Source organism: Cnephaeus nilssonii, assembly GCF_951640355.1.
Source record: "Cnephaeus nilssonii genome assembly, chromosome: 15".
Taxonomy (NCBI): domain Eukaryota; kingdom Metazoa; phylum Chordata; class Mammalia; order Chiroptera; family Vespertilionidae; genus Cnephaeus; species Cnephaeus nilssonii.
The window spans coordinates 460,356-480,434 of record NC_137086.1 but is presented as its reverse complement, the minus strand read 5'-3'; the positions used below and the strand labels follow the sequence as shown (position 1 = coordinate 480,434).

General features: G+C 55.0%; 1 protein-coding gene across 6 annotated transcripts in view; it reads left to right on the top strand.

The window, feature by feature from the left end:
- Nucleotides 1-20,079, top strand: part of MYT1L (myelin transcription factor 1 like) — a 245,610-nt gene that overhangs the window by 141,856 nt on the left and 83,675 nt on the right. For 5 of the 6 annotated variants that reach the window (XM_079791509.1, XM_079791508.1, XM_079791507.1 and 2 more), the window contains exons 4-7: nt 5,611-5,766; nt 14,545-14,599; nt 14,768-14,801; nt 15,080-15,142. In XM_079791509.1, coding sequence (XP_079647635.1) covers nt 14,545-14,599; nt 14,768-14,801; nt 15,080-15,142 — 152 coding nt within the window. In that variant the 5' untranslated portion in view covers nt 5,611-5,766. Of the gene's footprint in view, nt 1-587; nt 627-5,610; nt 5,767-14,544; nt 14,600-14,767; nt 14,802-15,079; nt 15,143-20,079 lie in introns of those variants that run through there. The other variant, XM_079791506.1, reaches the window with a different exon arrangement.

Below are 20,079 nucleotides of genomic sequence, written 5' to 3'. Positions count from 1 at the left end.
GAGCCCTGTGGAGCCGGGCTTTCCAGAAGTGCAGTGGCCGAGGGGGAATGAGTGAAAACCAAGTTGCCAGGGTCCCCACCCCTTATCCGCTCCATCCAGAGTGTCTGAGCTCTCCTCCATCTTATACGTTGGGTTTCTGTATAAGGTTTGCAAATAAACAAAAAAATCCTGCAGTGAAAAACATCAGAGTGCACAGGATGGCTTAGGCAACCTTTTGAGCTTGGTGTGTCAAACTTCGCCAAAAAACTGAGCATAACTCGGGTAGTGTGTCACTTTGAGGAAAAAACATTATTTCACGATATTTATAGTTTAAATAACATAAATGTTTCATCCTCGGCATGCGGCCGCCTCAGCGGCCGCGTGTCATCAAAAATGGCACTGACATGCGTGTCAGAGGTTCGCCATCACTGGCTTAGACTCTAGTGGAGACGTAGACACAGGTCCGGTCACATCTGATGGGTTAGCAGGCGCTGAGACGGGCTGCCCAGATGCCGTGGGACCAGGAGGAAGGTGTGAGGAGGCTGTGAGTCACGGCAGAGCTGAGACAGAAAGTCTGTAAACCCGGCACCTGGCTGCACACGGGAGGAGGGAAGAGCAGGCCAGGGTGACTTTCTGCTGGAGGAAAGGTGACGGAGGGTTGGTGGCCCTGATGGAAGTGGGAGTCAGAGTTGGCTGGTGGCAGGGAGGGAAGCAACCAGGAGGCATCCCTGGGTGTCTGGGCAGGGAGACGAGGTAGATGCCAGAAACCGGGAAAAGATTTGATGAAAAAACAAGCTTGGAGGCAAAGCTGTATGGGTTGTTTAGTTAGAGGTAAAAGTTAAATTCATGCAGTGATCAGAATTACCAAGAATGAAAGTGGAGACTCAGGAACAGAATTCCGGGAGCATCTAAATTTGGGGGTAGGAAGAGCAGCTTGAAAATGAGGAATTTTGCACCCCCACAGGAGGAGGGGCTCAGGAGCAGTGCGAGACGGGACGCGTCAGGGGCCGAGCGAGAAAGCGCGCCCGGGTGTGGGGTTTGGGCACCTTTGGGGAAAGTAATTGCTGTAGGAGCAGAGGCAGAAGGTAGGTACAGTATGCTGGGTTTTTATTATAGTCAAGATAAAAAAATTCAGAATTACTGAAACTGGCATTTGTTGAGAGGGAGTATTTTGAATCAATGTCAAGTGCCTTCTCAGAAGAGTCCACACTTTCCAGGTGTAAGGAAAGCAAGCCGGCCAGGAAAATTTTGCCCCGAATTTCTGTTTTAATTGAGGGACTTCAAAATTAGCCAGTTTCAAAGGGACCTTCGGCAGTGCATCACGTTAACCCTCTCACTGCCTGAGGCTTCCCTGGAGGAAGGGCTCCCCGGGAAGGAATGCCCTCGCTCCAGCTGATTGACAGGCTCTGCTGACAGCCCGGGGTAGGTGGCTCAGGCACGGCTCTGTGTCAGAGCCGACCACCCAGGACTGGGGCTCCGAGAGCGGGTGCAGCCTTTCAGGTTCCTCCCGTCGCCTTGTCCTCCGGCTGTGTGCGAAGCGAGCACAGCAGGGCCAAGGGCATGGAGCAGCCCCACCCGGTGGGAGAGGCTCACCCCGTCAGAACTGCTGCAGCAGGACAGGAGGGTCCACACAGGTTGTGGTGGAGCTCAGCACAGGCAGGTCTCTCAGAATGGACCGAGCACAGGCCAGGTCTAGGCAGCCCTTGGTGACCTGCCCTTCCCACAGCAGGAGGGCCCCCTCAGCCTCCTCAGATCAGGGCTGTGCAGGAGGCAGGCGGCTGCTGTCCCGGGCTTGGAGCCTCCACAGGTGCCCAGCCCAGCCATGGGAGTGCGTCCCCCTCCTGCCTCAGCCCCGGCAGCCCTGCGCTCTCCTGCAGGGTCCCTCCCTTCTCCCAGCCAGGTGAGCTGCACCTCTCCCTCCCACAGGCTAAAACTGCCCAGCTCACTTCCTGTTTTCATTCTAACCTATGACCTTGGTTTAGCTCCATTCCTGCTTTCTCCATCCTTCGTTCTGACACTCAAGGACTCCGTACAGCGGTCAAAACACAGGACTCCTGGCGGATGTGTCTTCGTTTTGGATTCCAGCTCTAGCCATCCTACTTCTCCACAGGTCAGGGGAGGCTTGGCCTGGGACCCAAGAGAACGTGGGAAGATTTCCTACTCCTCTGTTGCCCCGTTTTCCAGAGACAGCCGGAGCGTCTACTGGTGCCATCTGAACGGAAAAGGGCAATGGGAGATGTGCCTAAGACGGCCCTCAGCCTGCAAGGCTGGCCAAAGACAGAGAGCCAGGCCTCAAGCTAGGCTGTGGCTGTGACCCTTGACCTTCACCTCCATCCAAATGAAAACCCCCAGTGGAGGTTGTTGTCAGTGGCTTTGAAGTAAGAGCCAGGAATGGAGTGAGGAGGGTCACAGGTGGTGCCAAGACGCTCCTTCCCCAAGCCCCAATAGAGACCCTCACCCACAGACTGGCGTAGGCAGCGCCTCCGAGGGGTGAGGAGACCCAGAGATGGTGCACTTGCTCAGGCTGCGGACAGCGGCGGCTCATTGTCTCCCAGCCTGGAGGGTGACGTCCATGTCAGAGCCCAGGGTGCCCCGGGCTGGTTCCTCCTGCGCGGGAGGGAGCGTCGGCTCCGACGCTCAGGCGCCTGGTGTCCCCGTGTGGGCGGCGGCCCTGGCCTCTAGAAGCATCGCGCTCTTCCTGCCCTGGTCACCGCGTGCTCTCCCTGCCTGTGTGTCTGTCCAAACCCCCTTTTAGGAAGCCCACCCTGGTCTGTGTGACCACGGCGTAACCTATCTATCGGCAGTGACCTGATTCCAGTCACAGTCAGGGTCCTTCAACATATGAGACACCAGTGGTACCGTAAGGAGGTTTGGGAAGCACGGCGTTCACAGGCATGGCGGCGGCACTGCTGTCCCAGGCAGGGCTCCTCCGGTGCTCGCGGGGCTGGTGGCTGCCAGTGTGGGCGACGACCTGCCTGTGAAGGACATGGTCCCTTCTCGGCGGTGGTGGTACTTTAAGACAAACGTCCCTGTCACTGTTGGTCACACATGGGTGGAAGATCCATCTTCTATCGCATTTGACCAATTTGACCGTGTCAGCTTGCAGGCTGAAAAATGATCCTTTTGGATGGGTAAATAAGGACGGATTTGACCTCACGCATCAGCATCGTACGGCATGCTGACCCCGGAGAAGGTCTGACAGACAGACGGACATGAGGAAATGTCTGTCAGCACTGGTCCTGCCACCTGTTACCTGGTTGGATTAGTGTGTGTTTTATTTAAAAGCTGTTTAAAATGAGTAGTATGGGATTCTGAATCTGACAAAGAAAAGCTGTCCCGTGAAATAAAGGGCCTTAAACGTACCTGAGAAGCTGTCCCCAAGCTGAGCTGAAGCTGGAGGCGGGCGGGCTCCCAGTGGGCAGGTGCTCGCCCCTGCCAGACCCTCCTGGTTCCGGGTGGAACGCGCAAGCCCAGGCACGAGGAGCCAGTTTCACAGGAATTGTATCACTGTCGCCCGACTTGGACTGGAAACCCTTGAGACCCCTCGCCGCACTCACACGGCACCGGAACCCGTCTGCGCGTCGGCAGCCTGTGATGGCGCGCCCTGCTGTTTTGTCCTTTACCTAAACCTCCCCTCCCTGGCCGCGCGCCCTTGCGTGTTCTCAGTCTGCCGTCTCTCGGCCATCTGTCTGGTCCTCGGTCGGAACCCAGGCACCTCCTCAGGAAAGGCGCGTTCCCGCGTCCGCAGCAGCCCCTGTGCTGCCGGAGCCCCGCCGGCCAGGTGCTTGCAGGCACTCCCTCCGTTGTCCCTCTTCACGGGCCTGTGCTGGTCCCAGAGCTGGTCCAGGCCCAGCAGGGCTGCCCTGGCCCCTGAACGTGGGACAGTCCCGAGGGAGACGGGCACGCTGAGGAGAGCCTTTGTGATGGGGAGTGCCTGTCCCTCTGAGGACAGGCCTCGCGGCGGAGGCACAGGGGAGCAGACAGCGAGCACACCTGCACGCGTCGGAGTCTCCCCTCAGGGCCAGCAGGGCTTGTCTACAGAGGTGAAGGCCAGAGGTGGGCCGAGGAGAGGCATTCTCTGAATGTCGGACACGAACAGAATAAATATCCAGATTAAATATCTACCTGTGTCCAAAAGGCAACGGGCACAGTCAGTCGCTCACAGAAGAGGAAAGAGAAATGGTGGCAAGGGCAGTAGTCAGACTTGGGGACTGTCCAACATGCACCTGCCACCAAGCGGAGACACCAGCTCACGCTGAGGGGCAGCTTGCCCGGTTCTGTTCAGGTTTAAAGGTTGAGAAATCCGAGTGCCTGTGCTGGAGGAGGAGATGTCGGCAGGAATGTCCACAAGGGCAGAGTTTGTTTAGGAAAAAACAGGAAGCAACCTGAATGTCTATCAAGACACGTGATAGTCTTCTTAGTTACGCAGCCTGTTATGGAATAACAACCCCCAGGGATGTTCCGTTCCTGGGGGCCAGCAGCAGCAGGCAAGCCCTGGCTCCCAGGAGCAGGGAGGCTGCTGCACTCTGAGGAAGAGGGTCCTGATGCCTGTTTCTCACCTCCCTCGACTGCCTCGGTGCCTGTTGTTGGAATGAGAGGTCACGAGGAGAGGTGATGCCTGTCTTAGTGTATGCTGCTGGTCACGTGCAGCGTCAGGTGCGTTCCTCCGTGCGTCATGTCTGAGCATCGCCACATGCGGGTGCACTTACCTGCGCTCCTGACGCGGCTGTGGGTTAGAACCGCCGGGAGGTTTCATCCCTAAGTCACAGGAGCAGGCAGCACGGAGGGAATGAGCCCATGGCAGGTGTTAGGTGGAAGGACTCAGTGTCCCACCCGCAGGCCATCCAGGACCACGGGACTCAAATCCTGGCCTTGGTCTCCACCCGTTAGGTTCTTCCTGGGGGGTGTTTCGGGGACTTGCGACATTGGGACGAGTCCTAGATTTGCCAACAAGAGAGCGAGATTTCCATCATGGTGCTCCCTCTGACTACCTGGGTAGCTTTGAGCAAATCTTTCAGCCTCTCTTAGTGTCAGTTTCTTCATTCATAAAATTAGCAGAAAGTTTTGTTAATGGACAAATGACAGTGGATAAGAAAAGAATGTTCTTAAACTTTAACTTCTAGCTCTACCAACGACATGGAGACCAGCCCCTAGGGTCCCCGGACAGATCACAGACTACATAGGATGACATGCGTGTTCTAGGCGGGATCTGTGCTGCTATGCTGCGTGTAGGCTGCTGCCATCCCAGACCTAGGAAGGACAGCCATGGAAGGATGCCTGGAGGGCCACTGGGCCCCAGAACCAGGAGTTCTAGAATGTTCTCAGGTAGAGCAGAACCTCTCTCAGACTGACTTAGCTGGCAGGAGCAAGCCTTCCCAGACAGGACTGGTCCCAGGCAGGACCAACTGAGCAAGGCCCGGGAGATCCTTTCTCAGAGCCGAGAGAGGAGGCTCCAAGTCCAGGGAAGAATTCTGCAGGGGAACCTCTGTCCATGGGTAGGAAAGAAGACATTTGACCCTGGAGGAAGCTGAGTTTCCTACTGACCATTGCAAAGGGCATGCTCTGTTCACGCTGCTTCCTGGTGTGCTGGTGCGGTCATTGGTGCTGTGCATTGTTGTTCATGTTTTGCAGATGGAGAAATCAAGGCACAGAGAAACTAAGTGACTTCGCCATAGTCCCACGCTGGGGAGGACCAGGATAAGAGCTTAGAGAGACGCTGACCCTGGCCCGTGTCCTGCCCACGGAGTCACGCTGCCTCCATTCCTAGGAGGGAAGACTTCCTGCAAGGTAAAGCAGGTGCCCTTCACCGGGGTGTGCAGGCCCCGCCTGGCGGCACAGCCGTCTGCACAGCGAGCCTGTGTGCCCTGTGCGCAAGAGGGACTGCGGTGCTCACAGGTCCTGACGCAGGTCGACGTCTGGTCTGGACCGCCTCTGTCAGGCTGCTTCCTTACGGCACCACAGCTGCCGCCCCCTGACCTCTGCGTCCTCCCCTTCCCGCCGTCTTCCCTCTCACCTCCGTGCCTCTGCCTCTCCTTTATTCTTTTAGTGTTGTCTGCCCCTTAAAACATACTTTAAAACCCTGAATTTAAACAATGAACTAGGCCAGTGGTGGGCAAACTCATGAGTCAACAGAGCCACATATCAACAGTACAACGATTGAAATTTCTTTTGAGAGCCAAATTTTTAAAACTATATAGGTAGGTACATTGTTATTAACTTAATTAGGGTACTCCTAAGCTGGCCTTTGCTAAAAACTCAAGGGGCCAAAGAGCTGCATGTGGCTCGCGAGCCACAGTTTGCCGACCACTGAACTAGACAATCACAAGGATAATTTAAATATTGATATAAATGTCCAGTTCTGTTAATATTTTTCTGTCAAAACATATTTGAATCTTTGAATTTTATTATTTTTTTACTAACACTTCATCAGAATCTCAGGGGAAGCTAGGGTGGAAATGCTAACACAGACCAGACGGTCTCAGAAGCATCTCAGAGACCTGCCTGCCCAGGGTCGGGGAGCAGCAGGTGCCGCTCATTCAGGGCAATTCTCTCCTCACGCTCATGTGGTCTCTCTATTGTTCACATCCCCCTGAGGGGTGGGCAGGTCAGGCGGAGGCAGCTGCCAGTTAGAGGAGGCGCCTGGCTGTGGGCTGGTTGGGAGCACACAGCTCTGGGTGGACAGAGCGGCCAGCCCAGGATGCACCTGCAGAGGTCATCACTGCTTGCTGGCTGGCCTACATTGTTGAGTTATATGCGGAGAAAATTACCACAGCAAAGTAAAAAAAAAAGGCTAGCAGAAAATATTTGCAACAGATAAGATGGGCAAGGGGGTTAGATTAACACCTTAATATACACAGAGCTATTTCAAAGTGATGTGGACTTTTAAAAAGAAATAAGCAAAGGGTGGAAATAATAACTTCATAGCAGAGGAAATGCAGGAGGCCAAAAAGAAAATACGTTCAACCCACTTCATGCTCAGGCAGAGCAACGAAGCCGTGACGGGGCAGGGGGGCGCTCGCAGAGGTAAGCACTTGTGGGACCTATTGGTGATGGGCACGTGGCGAATGGGCAGAATCATCCGTTACTAACAATGCAAGCATTTTTACACGTCTAACAGTAGCGACAGCATCGTTTTAAAAAACCATATTATGGAAATATGTGTAACGTGTGGTATTTATTGCACCTTTGTATAGTGGAATAAAGCAAATATATGAAATAAAATAACCTAAAAATCCATTAGTAGGGGAATTCACAGGAATGGTTCAATAAGTTACAGTGTGTGCGTTCTGGGGAATGTCACACATCCATTCAGAAAAGGAGCTTAACCACAGGCACGCACCTGGAGAGAGCTGTGGTTTGGGCACAGGAAGAACGGCAGCTTCGGAAGAGAGTGTGTCGTGGGGCTGCTTCTGTCGTCGGTGTCGTCCTCAGGGAGAGCGGCTCCTATGTCCACTGCGTCCTAGGCACAGAGGGCCGCTGCCCTCAGGACAGGACGGCCTGCAGGAAGGGAGGGGTTGTGACTGCCCTTCTGCCCCTGCACGGCTACAGTCCCTGTGTCCCTGTGTGCACCCCCCCACACACACACATACACAGCCATGTCCCTGTGTGCACCCCCACATACACACACATACACAGCTACTGTCCCTGTGTGCACCCCCCCACACACACACATACACAGCTACTGTCCCTGTGTGCACCCCCCCACACACACACACATACACACACAGCCATGTCCCTGTGTGCACCCCCACACACACACATACACAGCTACTGTCCCTGTGTGCACCCCCCCACACACACACACATACACAGCTACTGTCCCTGTGTGCACCCCCACACACACACACACATACACAGCTACTGTCCCTGTGTGCACCCCACACACACATACACAGCTACTGTCCCTGTGTGCACCCCACACACACACACACACATACACAGCTACTGTCCCCGTATGCACCCCACACACACACACATACACGGCTACAGTCCCTGTGTGCACCCCCCCCACACACACATACACGGCTACAGTCCCTGTGTGCACCCCACACACACACACACACACACATACACAGCTACTGTCCCTGTGTGCACCCCCCACACACACACACACACACATACACAGCTACTGTCCCCGTATGCACCCCACACACACACACATACACGGCTACAGTCCCTGTGTGCACCCCCCCCACACACACATACACGGCTACTGTCCCTGTGTGCACCCCCCACACACACACACACACACATACACAGCTACTGTCCCTGTGTGCACCCCACACACACACACACACACACATACACAGCTACTGTCCCCATATGCACCCCACACACACACACATACACGGCTACTGTCCCTGTGTGCACCCCACACACACACACACACACACACACACATACACAGCTACTGTCCCCGTATGCACCCCCCCACACACACACATACACGGCTACTGTCCCTGTGTGCACCCCACACACACACACACACACATACACAGCTACTGTCCCTGTGTGCACCCCCCCCACACACACACACATACACAGCTACTGTCCCCATATGCACCCCCCCACACACACACACATACACAGCTACTGTCCCTGTATGCACCCCCCCACACACACATACACAGCTACTGTCCCCGTATGCACCCCCCACACATACACGGCTGCTGTCCCTGTATGCACCCCCGCACATACACGGCTGCTGTCCCTGTATGCACCCCCCACACATACACGGCTGCTGTCCCTGTATGCACCCCCACACATACACGGCTGCTGTCCCTGTATGCACCCCCCACACATACACGGCTGCTGTCCCTGTGTGCACCCCCACACATACACGGCTGCTGTCCCTGTATGCACCCCCCCATAGACACACACATACACGGCTGCTGTCCCTGTGTGCATCCCCCCACACATACACGGCTGCTGTCCCTGTGTGCATCCCCCCACACATACACGGCTGCTGTCCCTGTGTGCATCCCCACACACACATGGCCTCTGTCCCTGTATGCACCCCCCCATAGACACACACACACACACACACACTGCTATCCCTGTAGGACTTCTAGAAGGAAAGGCAGGGAACTGTTATGGATTCTCCATGATGGAAATTGACTGATAAGGGCACAGCTGTAAATGGAGAGGCTAGACAAAGCAAAATAGTGAGGGACAAACACCCAGAGACAGTCAGTGACTCAGTCCTGACGGGTCCGGTGTAGCTCGGGGTGTCCAGAGAGAGGGAAAGACAACTGCAGGACCCAGAATGTGACGGACGATTGGACAGAGGAACCGAGACGGACTGTGAGGTTTGGACTGAAGGCTGATTGCTGAGAAACGCTGGGCCATGAGGGAGGTTGCAGACTCCTCACAGGTGACAGCGTGGAGGGAGAGCTCTGCCCAGGACCCGGCACACGTGGGAACGGATGTACCAAAGGCGGACGGCCTGAGGCGCTGCGGCCCGTGCGGAAGGGAATGCCACGCGTGTGTTTAATGAACAGGAAGTGAGGGCATCCTCGGGAAGCAGCCAGAAACGGGACTCGCGCTTTAAAGGAGCGGTTGGTGTCAGACGCTGGCCCGCGCCCGCCTGTGGAGCAGTGGGGCTTCCTGAGTGTGCGGGGGCCTGGGGCAGAATGAGGAGCCCGGAGTCGGGGGAGTGGGCAGAGCTGTGAGGACCTGGCTGGGGGTGGGAGCGATAGATTTTGGGGTCACCGTGGCCTCTGAACAGATTTAGAAGTGACATCCAGCGGGTGCAGAGTGCCCAAGAGAAGGTGGGCGTGTGCACGCTGTTGGAGAAGGAGAGTGTGACATTGCGTGTAGGTCAGCAGAGGTCAAGGGGGATCAAGGGTCAGGTGAGAGCACAGCATGAGCCAGCGAGAAGAGGAGAGGGAACAGCTGTGGGAGGGATGTGTGGCCGTCTCAGCGTGGGGCTCGGCCCAGTCTCAGGGCAGAGCTGCGCATCGCTGCGTCTTCCTGTCTTTCTCCCCCAGAATTTCTGTTTTCCCGTTTCAGTTGCTCCTGCCTCTCCTGGCACCGACTGCTCCTCCCCACGCAGCTCGGGCCTGGGCAGGCGGGTCTCTCCCTGAGGCGGTGTCCCTGCTGCCCCCTCAGTGAGAAGGAAGCAGCAGGCACACCACGGCTTCGCTCCTGTCTTATTTGCCTGGGTTTTCCTCACTCCCATCCTGTGAGGTTGGATAACTGAAATTGGACATCATAAACCGTGCAGCCATGAACTACACACCTGCTAACCCCTCCTCACTTCACGGCCCTAATAATAATGCCATCCTTCCTCTTCATGAGTAGGGACAGAAATCCTGCATCCTAACATGTTTGCACTACATTAATTTCACGGAAACAGAAAAGGGTCATATTTTGGAGAAGAATTTGGTTACAGTTATTTTCTAAGCACTTTTCAAGGACGACTTGTGTGGAGTTCCTGAGCCTTCCTGACCTTTACCGGCCGATTTTCCTGTCCTGAGAGCAGGCCGGGTCCCGGTTGCCTAGGAGACAGTCGTCCGCCGGCATGGAGGCGCAGGAAGCAGCGCGGTCTGCGCACTGCATTTTGCCAGGAGCGGCTCGGGTTCCTCTGTCACTCGCTCCCCCCACTCCCTCCAGGCCCCCCACTGGGCAAAGGGTGTCAGCTCTGCCTCTGCAGTCTGCTGGTCAGGGTGCTAATGAGCAGTGAGGGACCAAAGGCTGAGCCTCCGGAGGGGAAAGGCAGGCCTGGCTAATTGACAGATGCTGTTGCTTCCTGAATAATGAAGGACTGGCTGCGGGAGGGCGGGGCTCGGGCTCTGACAGGTCAGAGAGGTCCCCCAGGGGACTGTGACCCCACTGTGCCCCCTGCCCTGTTCCTGCCGGAAGGAGAGCAGTTCACAGTGTTCAGGACGCAAGTCAGAGGGCTCCTGCTGTCCTCGGAGCCCAAGGGCAGCTCCTCCCTGGTCCCCGCTGGCCTGAGAGCTCCGGGGTCAGAGCAAGGTCAGCGCACAGCCGCCAGGGTCTGAAGGAGCCACCCGAATGTGTGCGCTTCTGATGGGCTCAACCTGAGGAAGTGCACGTGTTTAAAAATACGTTTTAATTGATTTCAGAGAGGGAGAGAGGGAGAGAGAGGGAAACATCAATGATGGGAGAGAATCACTGATGGGCTGCCCCCTGCACGCCCCCTACTAGGGATCGAGCCTGCAATCTGGGCCTGTGCCCTGACCGGGAACCAAATCGTGGCCTCCTGGTTCCTAGGCCAGCTCTCCATCACAGAACCACACCGGCGGGACAGGAAGGTGCGCATTTTATTGGGGAGAAAGACAGGGAAAATGAAAGTCATGAAATAAATCCTGAGTCCACGTGCAAAGTTTACATTTTACAAAGTAACTCCCTTGCCCTCTCTTCAGGTTGGTAGCTTATATCGGTTCAAAAGTAAATGTTTTAAATTCAAGAGTTTTCTTTAAGTGTAAAATCATGTAAATTCTCATGGGAACCTGTCCTTATAGAAATAAACCCTGGACTTGAAGGGGTAAATGTACAAGTGGCACATTAAGGTGGATTTTCTAATTAAATCACTAGAGACAGGCTCAGAAACCAAGGCTGCTGGGCCATCCTGACCTCACAGACGCAGGTCCTGCAGCTCTGGCCTCAGAGCCACTGACAGGTCACCTGGTGCTTCTAACAGTCACCAGTGGCAAATAGGCCTTCTTTTCAAAATGGCAGGCGGGCATGGAGAGGGCAGGTGGGGGTGGAGGGACAGGCAGAGATGGAGGGACAGGCAGGGATGGAGGGACAGGCAGGGGTGGAGGGACAGGCAGGGGTGGAGGGACAGGCAGGGATGGAGGGACAGGCAGGGGTGGAGGGACAGGCAGAGATGGAGGGGCAGGCAGGGGTGGAGGGACAGGCAGGGATGGAGGAGGCAGGGGTGGAAGGACAGACAGGGGTGGAGGGGCAGGTGGGGATGGAGGGACAGACAGGGGTGGAGGGGCAGGCAGACATGAGGAGGAGCGCTTCCTAAAGGAATAAAAAGTGTGAGGATGCCCACAGGTGTCAAGTGGCCTCTGACCTAACACTGAGGTGTAAACGCTGGGGATGAACACCCTCCCCACAATGTTGACTCTGAAGTGGATGCGTTCTGCACCATCTGACCCTCCCGCAGTGTACGCATCCTGAACCGTCTGTGCAGAAGCAAATTTAGACCCGTTTCCATCCTTCATTTATGGCCCCTTAGCTGGGGAGAGAGAGAACCAGCACTCACGGGGGTGCTGGTGCCGGTGCCGGTGCCGGCCTAGACGTGTTGATGTCACCTCATGACGTCCTCGCAGGAAGGAGGCTGGTTCCTCAGAGCACAGCCTGGTCCAGAGCCTGACACTCAGCAGGCTGAGCGATGGCATAAACGGGCCCGCTGTGGTGGGACCTGACACGAGCAAGAGGGGCACTTTGGACTAGTGGGGAAGCATCATTTATCCAGCGTGATTAATGGCAGAACCCACTGTCCATCAGGGGAAATCAGGTTGTCCCCATAAAACAACGGGGTGACAATGTTAAAGTGAAAAATAAAGCCGTTCTGACAGTGAGCTGTCAGCTGATGAGGCCCGTGTGTGAAGGTCATGCCCAGAGAGAAGAGCCAGCCTCGCTGCCTTTGGTGGGCGTGGGGGTTCCCTCCTGAGCCACGGCCGCGGTACACGCAGGGGTACACGCGCACCAGGTGCCAGGCCTGTGTGAGCCAGGGGGCCGCTGAGACAGACGGGCTGTGTCCCACCCAGAGGTGCGAGCAGCCGGTGCCCTACTGAAGGCAGGGAGCCCTCTAGCAAACCCCTCAAGGTCTCTGTACATGTGCCCTCTGCCTGGGACACCCACCCCCACGAATCCCCACACACTTTTCAACCTGACACCTGCAGTGAAGCTTTTAAAGCCGCTCAGGGCTCAGCTCCGCCAGGAAGCCTTTGCCCACTCCCCCAGGTCACGACGGCGGCCCTCCACGTTCCCACCCCCGCTGTGCCCTGCACAAGGTGTTAGGCTTGGCTGGCATTGCACCAGGCGTGGGAGTTCTGCGTGTAGACCAGCAGGTTAGAGCATTCAAGCTGCCGAGGTGCTGTTGGCATCCTGCGGGTCCACAGCGCGCCTGCGTCCAGGGCTCCAGGCCCCGCGTGGGCTCAGGAACCAAGGACAGGAGAAGCCACAGGCACTGCCTCGTGTACATTCTCCTTTCCTCAACTCCATCCTTCTCCCTGGCCTCGCTCTTCCCCGGACACAGACCTGGAGACTCGCCTCCTCTCGGTTCTCCTGCGCCCTTCGTGCTCGCGCCGCGTGCATTTCTTTCTAAAATGTGCTTGTGAGGTGTTCCCACCCCCCGACCTGCTCAGTAGATGACAGCAGCCGGGTAGCTGCTGGGTCGACTGTGCCCCTCCCTCTGGCCCCAGCCCTCGCCCTGCCCCTCTGCTCCCGCAGCCCTCTTCTCAGCACTCATCTGCCCCCTCCCACCTCCTTAACCTGCCGCAGGCCTCACTCACTCACTCACTCATCCACGCCCTGTCCTGGGTGAGACCTAGGCTCAGGTGCGGCCTCCCTTCCTACTTCCTCCCACACCTCATCCTGGCCCCTCCTCTCCCGAAATGCTTATTGTATCAAATCTCAGTCTTCTATCAGAACACTTCCATCTCCCATGAAAGGCTATTAAGCCCATCGACAGCTTATGTGTTTATTACACCCATTTTTTATTGCCCGATGCCGTACTCCGCACGCAGTGGAGAAGGTGGCACCTTGTGGCAGCTCTGGCCCCTGGGCAGGGCAGGGAGGTCCCAGGCGGGGCTGAGCAGCTCTGCTCCTGTGGTCAGAGGACCTGTGTCTCCTCTTTGCGTCTCTCCTTGGCAGCCCGCTGGGTGCACTAGAATTCCCCCCGCCTCATGGGCAGTTTGCCGTGTATAGTTTCTCACACTCTGTGGAAATATCTGGTGCACAAAACCCTAGCACTTACCCGTCCCGCAGTGTGCTCCCTGTCTTAAAGATGACATGTGGAGGCAGGCCTGCACCACAACTTCCATCAGATGCTCGTGGGCAAGTCAGATCTCCAGGAGGCGATACAGTGCCTTCATGACAGCGCTGCTGAGGGTCCGACAAGGCAGTGCGTGAAACAAAGTGTGAGACGTACGGTTGCCACGAGCAAAGGCCTGTGTCCTGAAGAGCATCCTGACGATTTAGGTCAATGTGCGTAGCAGCAGCACCGCAGGGGCTGGGGACAGTGGGTCACCAAGGCCCGTCGTGGACAGATGACACCTGCAGTGAACATTCTTGGTACGAAGTTCAACTCGGAGTCACCAGATGTGTCCTCCTCCGTCCTTTAAAGGCGAGGACGCAGGCTGGCTCGAGGCTCCTCACAGGCAGGGCCTCCGACTAAGCATCCCTGCAGGGTCAAGGCTGACCCGTATTTCTCACACCTTTGCATGGCCTGGTGCTTCCCCCGGAGAGGCTCCCTGCACGGAGGGACACTGTTCAAACTGTCCCTGACAGACCAGGGCACAGCGCACCCCTGCTGGCCTCGGCGTGTGGGAGGAGGACACTGACCGCCTGCTACTCTCTCCCCAGATGGAGGTGGACGCCGAGGAGAAGCGGCATCGCACGCGGTCCAAAGGGGTTCGAGGTACGTCCACGCTCCCTGACTCCCTGGAGGCCCCTCGGGTCACCTTCCTGCTGCAGAAGCTGTTGCTTGGTGCATGGTGACCGCTGCCTGCCACCCCTCTCAGGAATGTTCTGTGGAAGCGGGTGCTGTGGTACATGACGCATTGTTGTCTGTTCCCTCTCCCTGCAGTTCCCGTGGAACCAGCCATCCAGGAGCTGTTCAGGTCAGTGCTCTGTGGGTGAGTGTGTCCCCATAGCAGTGTGCGAAGCCCAGGCGTTTTCATGCCAGCCGGCAGGCCCAGCTCCTGGGTCTCCTCACGGCCCGCTGCCCTGATGCAGTGGCCTCCCCTGGGACTCGCTGATGAAAAGCATCCCTAGCCCCCTCCAGGTTTGCGCTTCTCTGTCCATCTGCGTGGCCCTCCGTCTCTGCCCCGTCACTGACACTCTCGGTCTAACCGCCTGCGGCATGTGGCACCGTGTAATTAATTCTTTCCCGTTGCAGCTGTCCCACGCCCGGCTGTGATGGCAGCGGTCATGTTAGTGGCAAATATGCAAGACACAGAAGGTAAGGCCTGTGTTCTTGCATGTTGTACGTCCCACATGCCTTAGGGACCGGCTGCTGTGACAGTGGTGGCAGCTGGTGGGAGAGCAAGAGTGCTGTGCCTTCCCTCGGACACGAACCCGGGCATTGGTCTCTGGTCCAAGCTCTCAAAGCGTGAGCCATTCCGACTATTTGAGGGACAAATTTTATGATCATACGTAAGGCGACACAGATTAAGACCAGTCTGAAGCTCCTTTGCCATGAGCATGGGACAGCGCTGACACCCTCCCCGTGTCACTGAGCAGGTCTCTCCTCCCCTTCTCCTGCCAGGAGCTGCAGGACATAAATCACAGGCGGTAAGTCAGAGTGTGGCCTTCAGATCGTCCTGCAGCGCGTGGCTTCCATACTGAACCGTTTGTCCTCGGACACGAGCCCACCCAGTGCCCGGGCAGCTGAGGGGCGGTGCCGGGAGGGAACAGGGCTGGCTGCCCCGGGAGAGTCGGGGCTTGAAAGAGTTATGTTGTCCTCATCAATCCTGGGACTCGGGTGTGTCAGAGAGGAGGGTCGGGAGCATCTCCAGGTGGCTAGGTCATGGTTGCTAAGGACGCATCACAGCAGAATCCTGTCCGCACCCATGAGGCAGGGTGGTCGGGGAGGGCGGTCTCCAGCTCACGCTTCCGGAGGACATTCTTCTCTGGGACACTGCGGCAGCGCCCTTTCCCCTTCCCGTGGGGTTTCCGTTGTGATGAATGAAGTGTGCACAGGCTGTAATCACTTTCAGCTGATTTTCACAGATCGGGCTGCTGGACCCAGGTCTCCCACCTGACAGACCATCAGAAACCAGGGCACAGGTCACAGCCCAGATGCCAAGGCTGGTGTGCCCTCGGCAGCAGGGCGGCCTCCCTCACTTCTACATTTATGTCCTTCCAGCTGGACACGAACTTAGGGTGAAATCAAGCAATTGTTTTGAATGTCTTCTAGTAAAATCAGGGGGAAATTACTCCCCAAATTTCCACATAGCATTTAAGGAGGCTGGGAGTTTTTAACGAGCACCCGTGGAGGAGGGTTGTCAGACTTCCGTTATGCATGCACCAAAAGAACAGCAAGGCCTCTTTTTAAGGAAATTTTGTGATTTAAAATATTAAAGTTGATTTATTATATTATTACTACTATATGAAAGTAAATTATTGAACTGTGTGATTTAAATAGTTAAAGAATTTGTGCTATGTATGCAGGAGTATTTATATAAATCTAATCTAAAAGTCTTAGAAAAACCACCTGTATTTTCACTAGGAAACAGGTTAGCAAGCCATGAGTGAAATCTCATTTTGCCCTCATCATCTCTTGATTAGTCACTAGTTAAACTTTATCATACTACTAACAAAATTATTAAATAACAAGTTTTAATTAAGTGTCAGCTAGATATTTCATAATCACCGTTTTACAGGAAAAATCATGACGTTTCCTAAGAATTGTGTGAGACACTCATGTCCCTACCAAGGTGCACTCCGTCAGCTGCCGATGTGTCCCCGGGCATGTGCACACCTGCCTCCGAGACCCTTTCCTGAAGGAGGCCTAGCTTGGGGCTGGGCGTGATTTGAGGGTGGCTTGAGACAGATGCTGACGTGGGCCCAGAGCACCCAGAGCCACGCAGGAGGAGTGAGGCAGATGGGATTGTGGGAGGGTTCACGGAAACATCCACATTGGGGGATGTGTCAACATTTATTAATTTTTTTATGTTATGATTTTTTATTATTAATTTTTTAATGTTATGATTTTGACCATGAGCCGTGTTGTTTGTAATTGTTAGAATTCCTACTTTTTAATGGGAATAGTTAATTAGGGATGTAAGGTGGGGGAGGGTGGAGAGCTACTCCCACTGCAGACACAGGTGCGCCCCCCCCCCCCCCCCGCCCACTTATTTAACGTCGTGGGCTCCTTTCCCCCAGTGTTAACATGAGGGAGGTGCAGACCTTGTCATGTGAGACTAATCACCTCTCAGAACTTAGTCACCGATGAGTTTCCTTCTGGGGAACCTCCTTGAGGCATCCAGTGAGGCTTCCTGCTCTTATTTTTTGATGTCTACATGTTACCAGAATGTGTAGCTGAGGGACGACGTTTGGTTTCTTAACCTGGAAAGGTGCCCCTTCTCAGGCAAGATGCATCAGCATCCTTGGACCATTGCCCAACCCATTGTGGGAGTTCAGTTGTGCCTGGCTGCGTTTCGTTCTGGCTGTAAAATACTTCCTTCCGTGAAAGGTCCTCTTCCCACAGTCATGAGGCACATGAACACCTGCACCCCCCACAGGCATGACCTTGACCTCTGCTGCGATGCGGGCAGCGGCCTCTCCAGATGGCCCAGAAGGCAGCCTCCGTGGGCTCCGCTGAGATCACCCACAGCTTTGGTCTTTCAAAGATAAGTTTTTGAATGAATGTATTTCTGTTAGGGCTACAATTTTATTTTATTCCTATATCACATTAGTTCATAACCCAGGAAAAAGGTGTTATTTTCGTATGTTGAAGTTTTTATTTACTTGAACGTGCAAAAAATAATTTGAGGCAGGTATGTGGAATTAACAATATGAAAAAGCAAAACAATTTTTAAGGAAATTGGATACCAGGTGATAACATATCTACCAGTTCTCTTTCTCTGTTTCACTTTATTGGATTTATTGGGTCAGTGTTGGTTAATAAGATTACGTAAGTTTCAGGTGTACAGCTCTATCACCCATCATCTGTATATCGCATGGTGTGCTCACCACCCAGAATCAGTTCCCATTCCATCACCATGTATTTAACCCCGACCTTTCTTCCTCTCGTAAGGACATATCTAAGGAAATCAAACGTTCATCGCAGGCTCAGGGCACACTCTTGCTTGTAGGACACCCTGGTGGCCCTTGACAGCTGGTCGCTGCATCGCTGTACTGTGGCCTCCATGGCAGCTGCTGGCATTCACGGCTCACTCACTCCCTCGTCTTCAGTTGAGGCCGGTGGGGCTGTGGGCTTGTAAGAAACAGGCCTCTGCCTCCAGACAGCCCTGTGAAAGGGAACATATCTTGGGGAAGGGGATCTAAAATGTCAGATCCTGGTTAAAAAAGGGAGGATTGGAATTAAGGTTCTAATACTTATTTCCTGGATGTTCTTGCTTACTTAAAAAATTGTGTCCTTGAACAAGAGGTAACCTATCATGAATATTTGTGTTAATAGTTCATGGCTAGTTTGAGGTAGCTGATAAACACACATATAACTGCAGTTAAAAGTGAGAGAGAGCCCAGCCCGTGTGGTTCAGTGGTTGAGCGTCAACCCATGAACCCAGGAGGTTGCGGTATGATTCCCAATCAGGGCACATGCTGGGTTGCGGGCTCAGTCCCCAGTGGGGGATCAATGATTCTCTCATTATTGATGTTCCTATCTCTCTCTCTCTCCTTCTCTGAAATCAATAAAAATATATTTTTTAAAAAAGTTAAAGAGAGGAAGTAGGAAGAACATGAGGGAAATTGAAACAGTTTTACTGGAAACTCAGACTGTATCCGGGGTTTTCATGTAGCACAGCATTTAGTTCCAAGTCCCTTGGCAGCCAAGGCAGAAATGAGAAAGATGCGGGCCGGGGGGGCGGGGGGGAGGGGGGTTCCCACACAGAGGCGAGCGCACCCTGCTCCTCAGAGAGACTTCCTCTGGCCGGAGGATGAGTGTGTGTGAATCCCAGCCACTGGCCAGCAGGGACCCCAGCCCCGCCAACATTTTGGTGCCCTGAAGTAGGAAGTCAGCTCAGTCCTCCCATGCAGCTAACCCACATGCCAGACACTTATCTCCAGAAACATCCCTGTGTCTCCCACAGGCATCTCCTTGTTTCTCCCTGTGCCTCTATCATCCGCGCATGTGCATGGCAGAACCGGCAGTTGGCACTCGGCCGGAAGTCTCTCCTCCCTGGAGCCAGGCCCCTCGGACCTCCTCTCCACCTGACACCCCTGCTGAGGTCTGAGGTCGTGTGGCTTTTCCTTCATCCGCCTGCCCGCGGGCGCTGCAGCCACCATGTGCTCAGGGGTGCAGTCCCCTCAGAGCTTCCTCTGCAGAAACACACCAACTCTCGGTCCTTCTCAGTGAGTTTGGTTGGTAGAGGCTCACATTCGGGAAGCAAGCTTCCCGGACCCCTTCACTCTCCTGCCTGGGCCCCGTCCCCAGTGTGCGAGCAGACTGGCCAGCGAGCACTTAGGACACTTGTGGCTGAAAAACAAGCCGGTTCCCGTGTGCCCACAGCCCTTGTCTGGGTGGGTGGGGCAGAAGGTGAGGGAAGGCTTGGAAGCACCTACTGGGAATCTGGGACGTTGCTGGCCTGCTCTCCTGCTGACAACAGTGTTGGCAGGAGGCTCCAGGCACAGTGTGAACGTGGAGATCCGCCTGAAGCGCTGCCCAGACTGAGCACAGCGCAGACACCAGAGCCTGTGCTGAGGGGCGTCCCAGGGGCCTGAGGCCTGGCGTTGTCGGGTGACAGCCCCAAACCAAAGCCTGACTCGTCTGTGGAAGGAGGGAGGCATGGTGAAAAGAAGCCACACGTCACTCTTTATCTGCCGTTGTTTTAGTTCAGTTCAAGTACCTGGTAAAGACACTTCGCTATTGATCCAGAGTTTGTAGGAAGAGGTGCTACGATGCCAGCCAGCATGTGGAAGGTCAGAGTGTTTCTGCCCAGGCTGCTTGACTGAGACTGAAATTCTAGTGCCTTAGACTCACAGTGCCTAGTTCCTCCCCACGGTGAAGGAAGGCACTGTTTGTGTTGAAAACAAAGTGCAACCTGACCCTGAGAAAGGGGACTATCTGTGGAAACTAAACTTGTCACCAAAGTAACAGCTTATTCTTCTTTTTTATTGGACAGTCTTTTATTTATTTATATTTTACTAGTAGCCCTGCGCACGAATCTGTGTGCCAGTAGCTCTCCAGTAGCTCGCTGCCACCCTCCAGTAGCT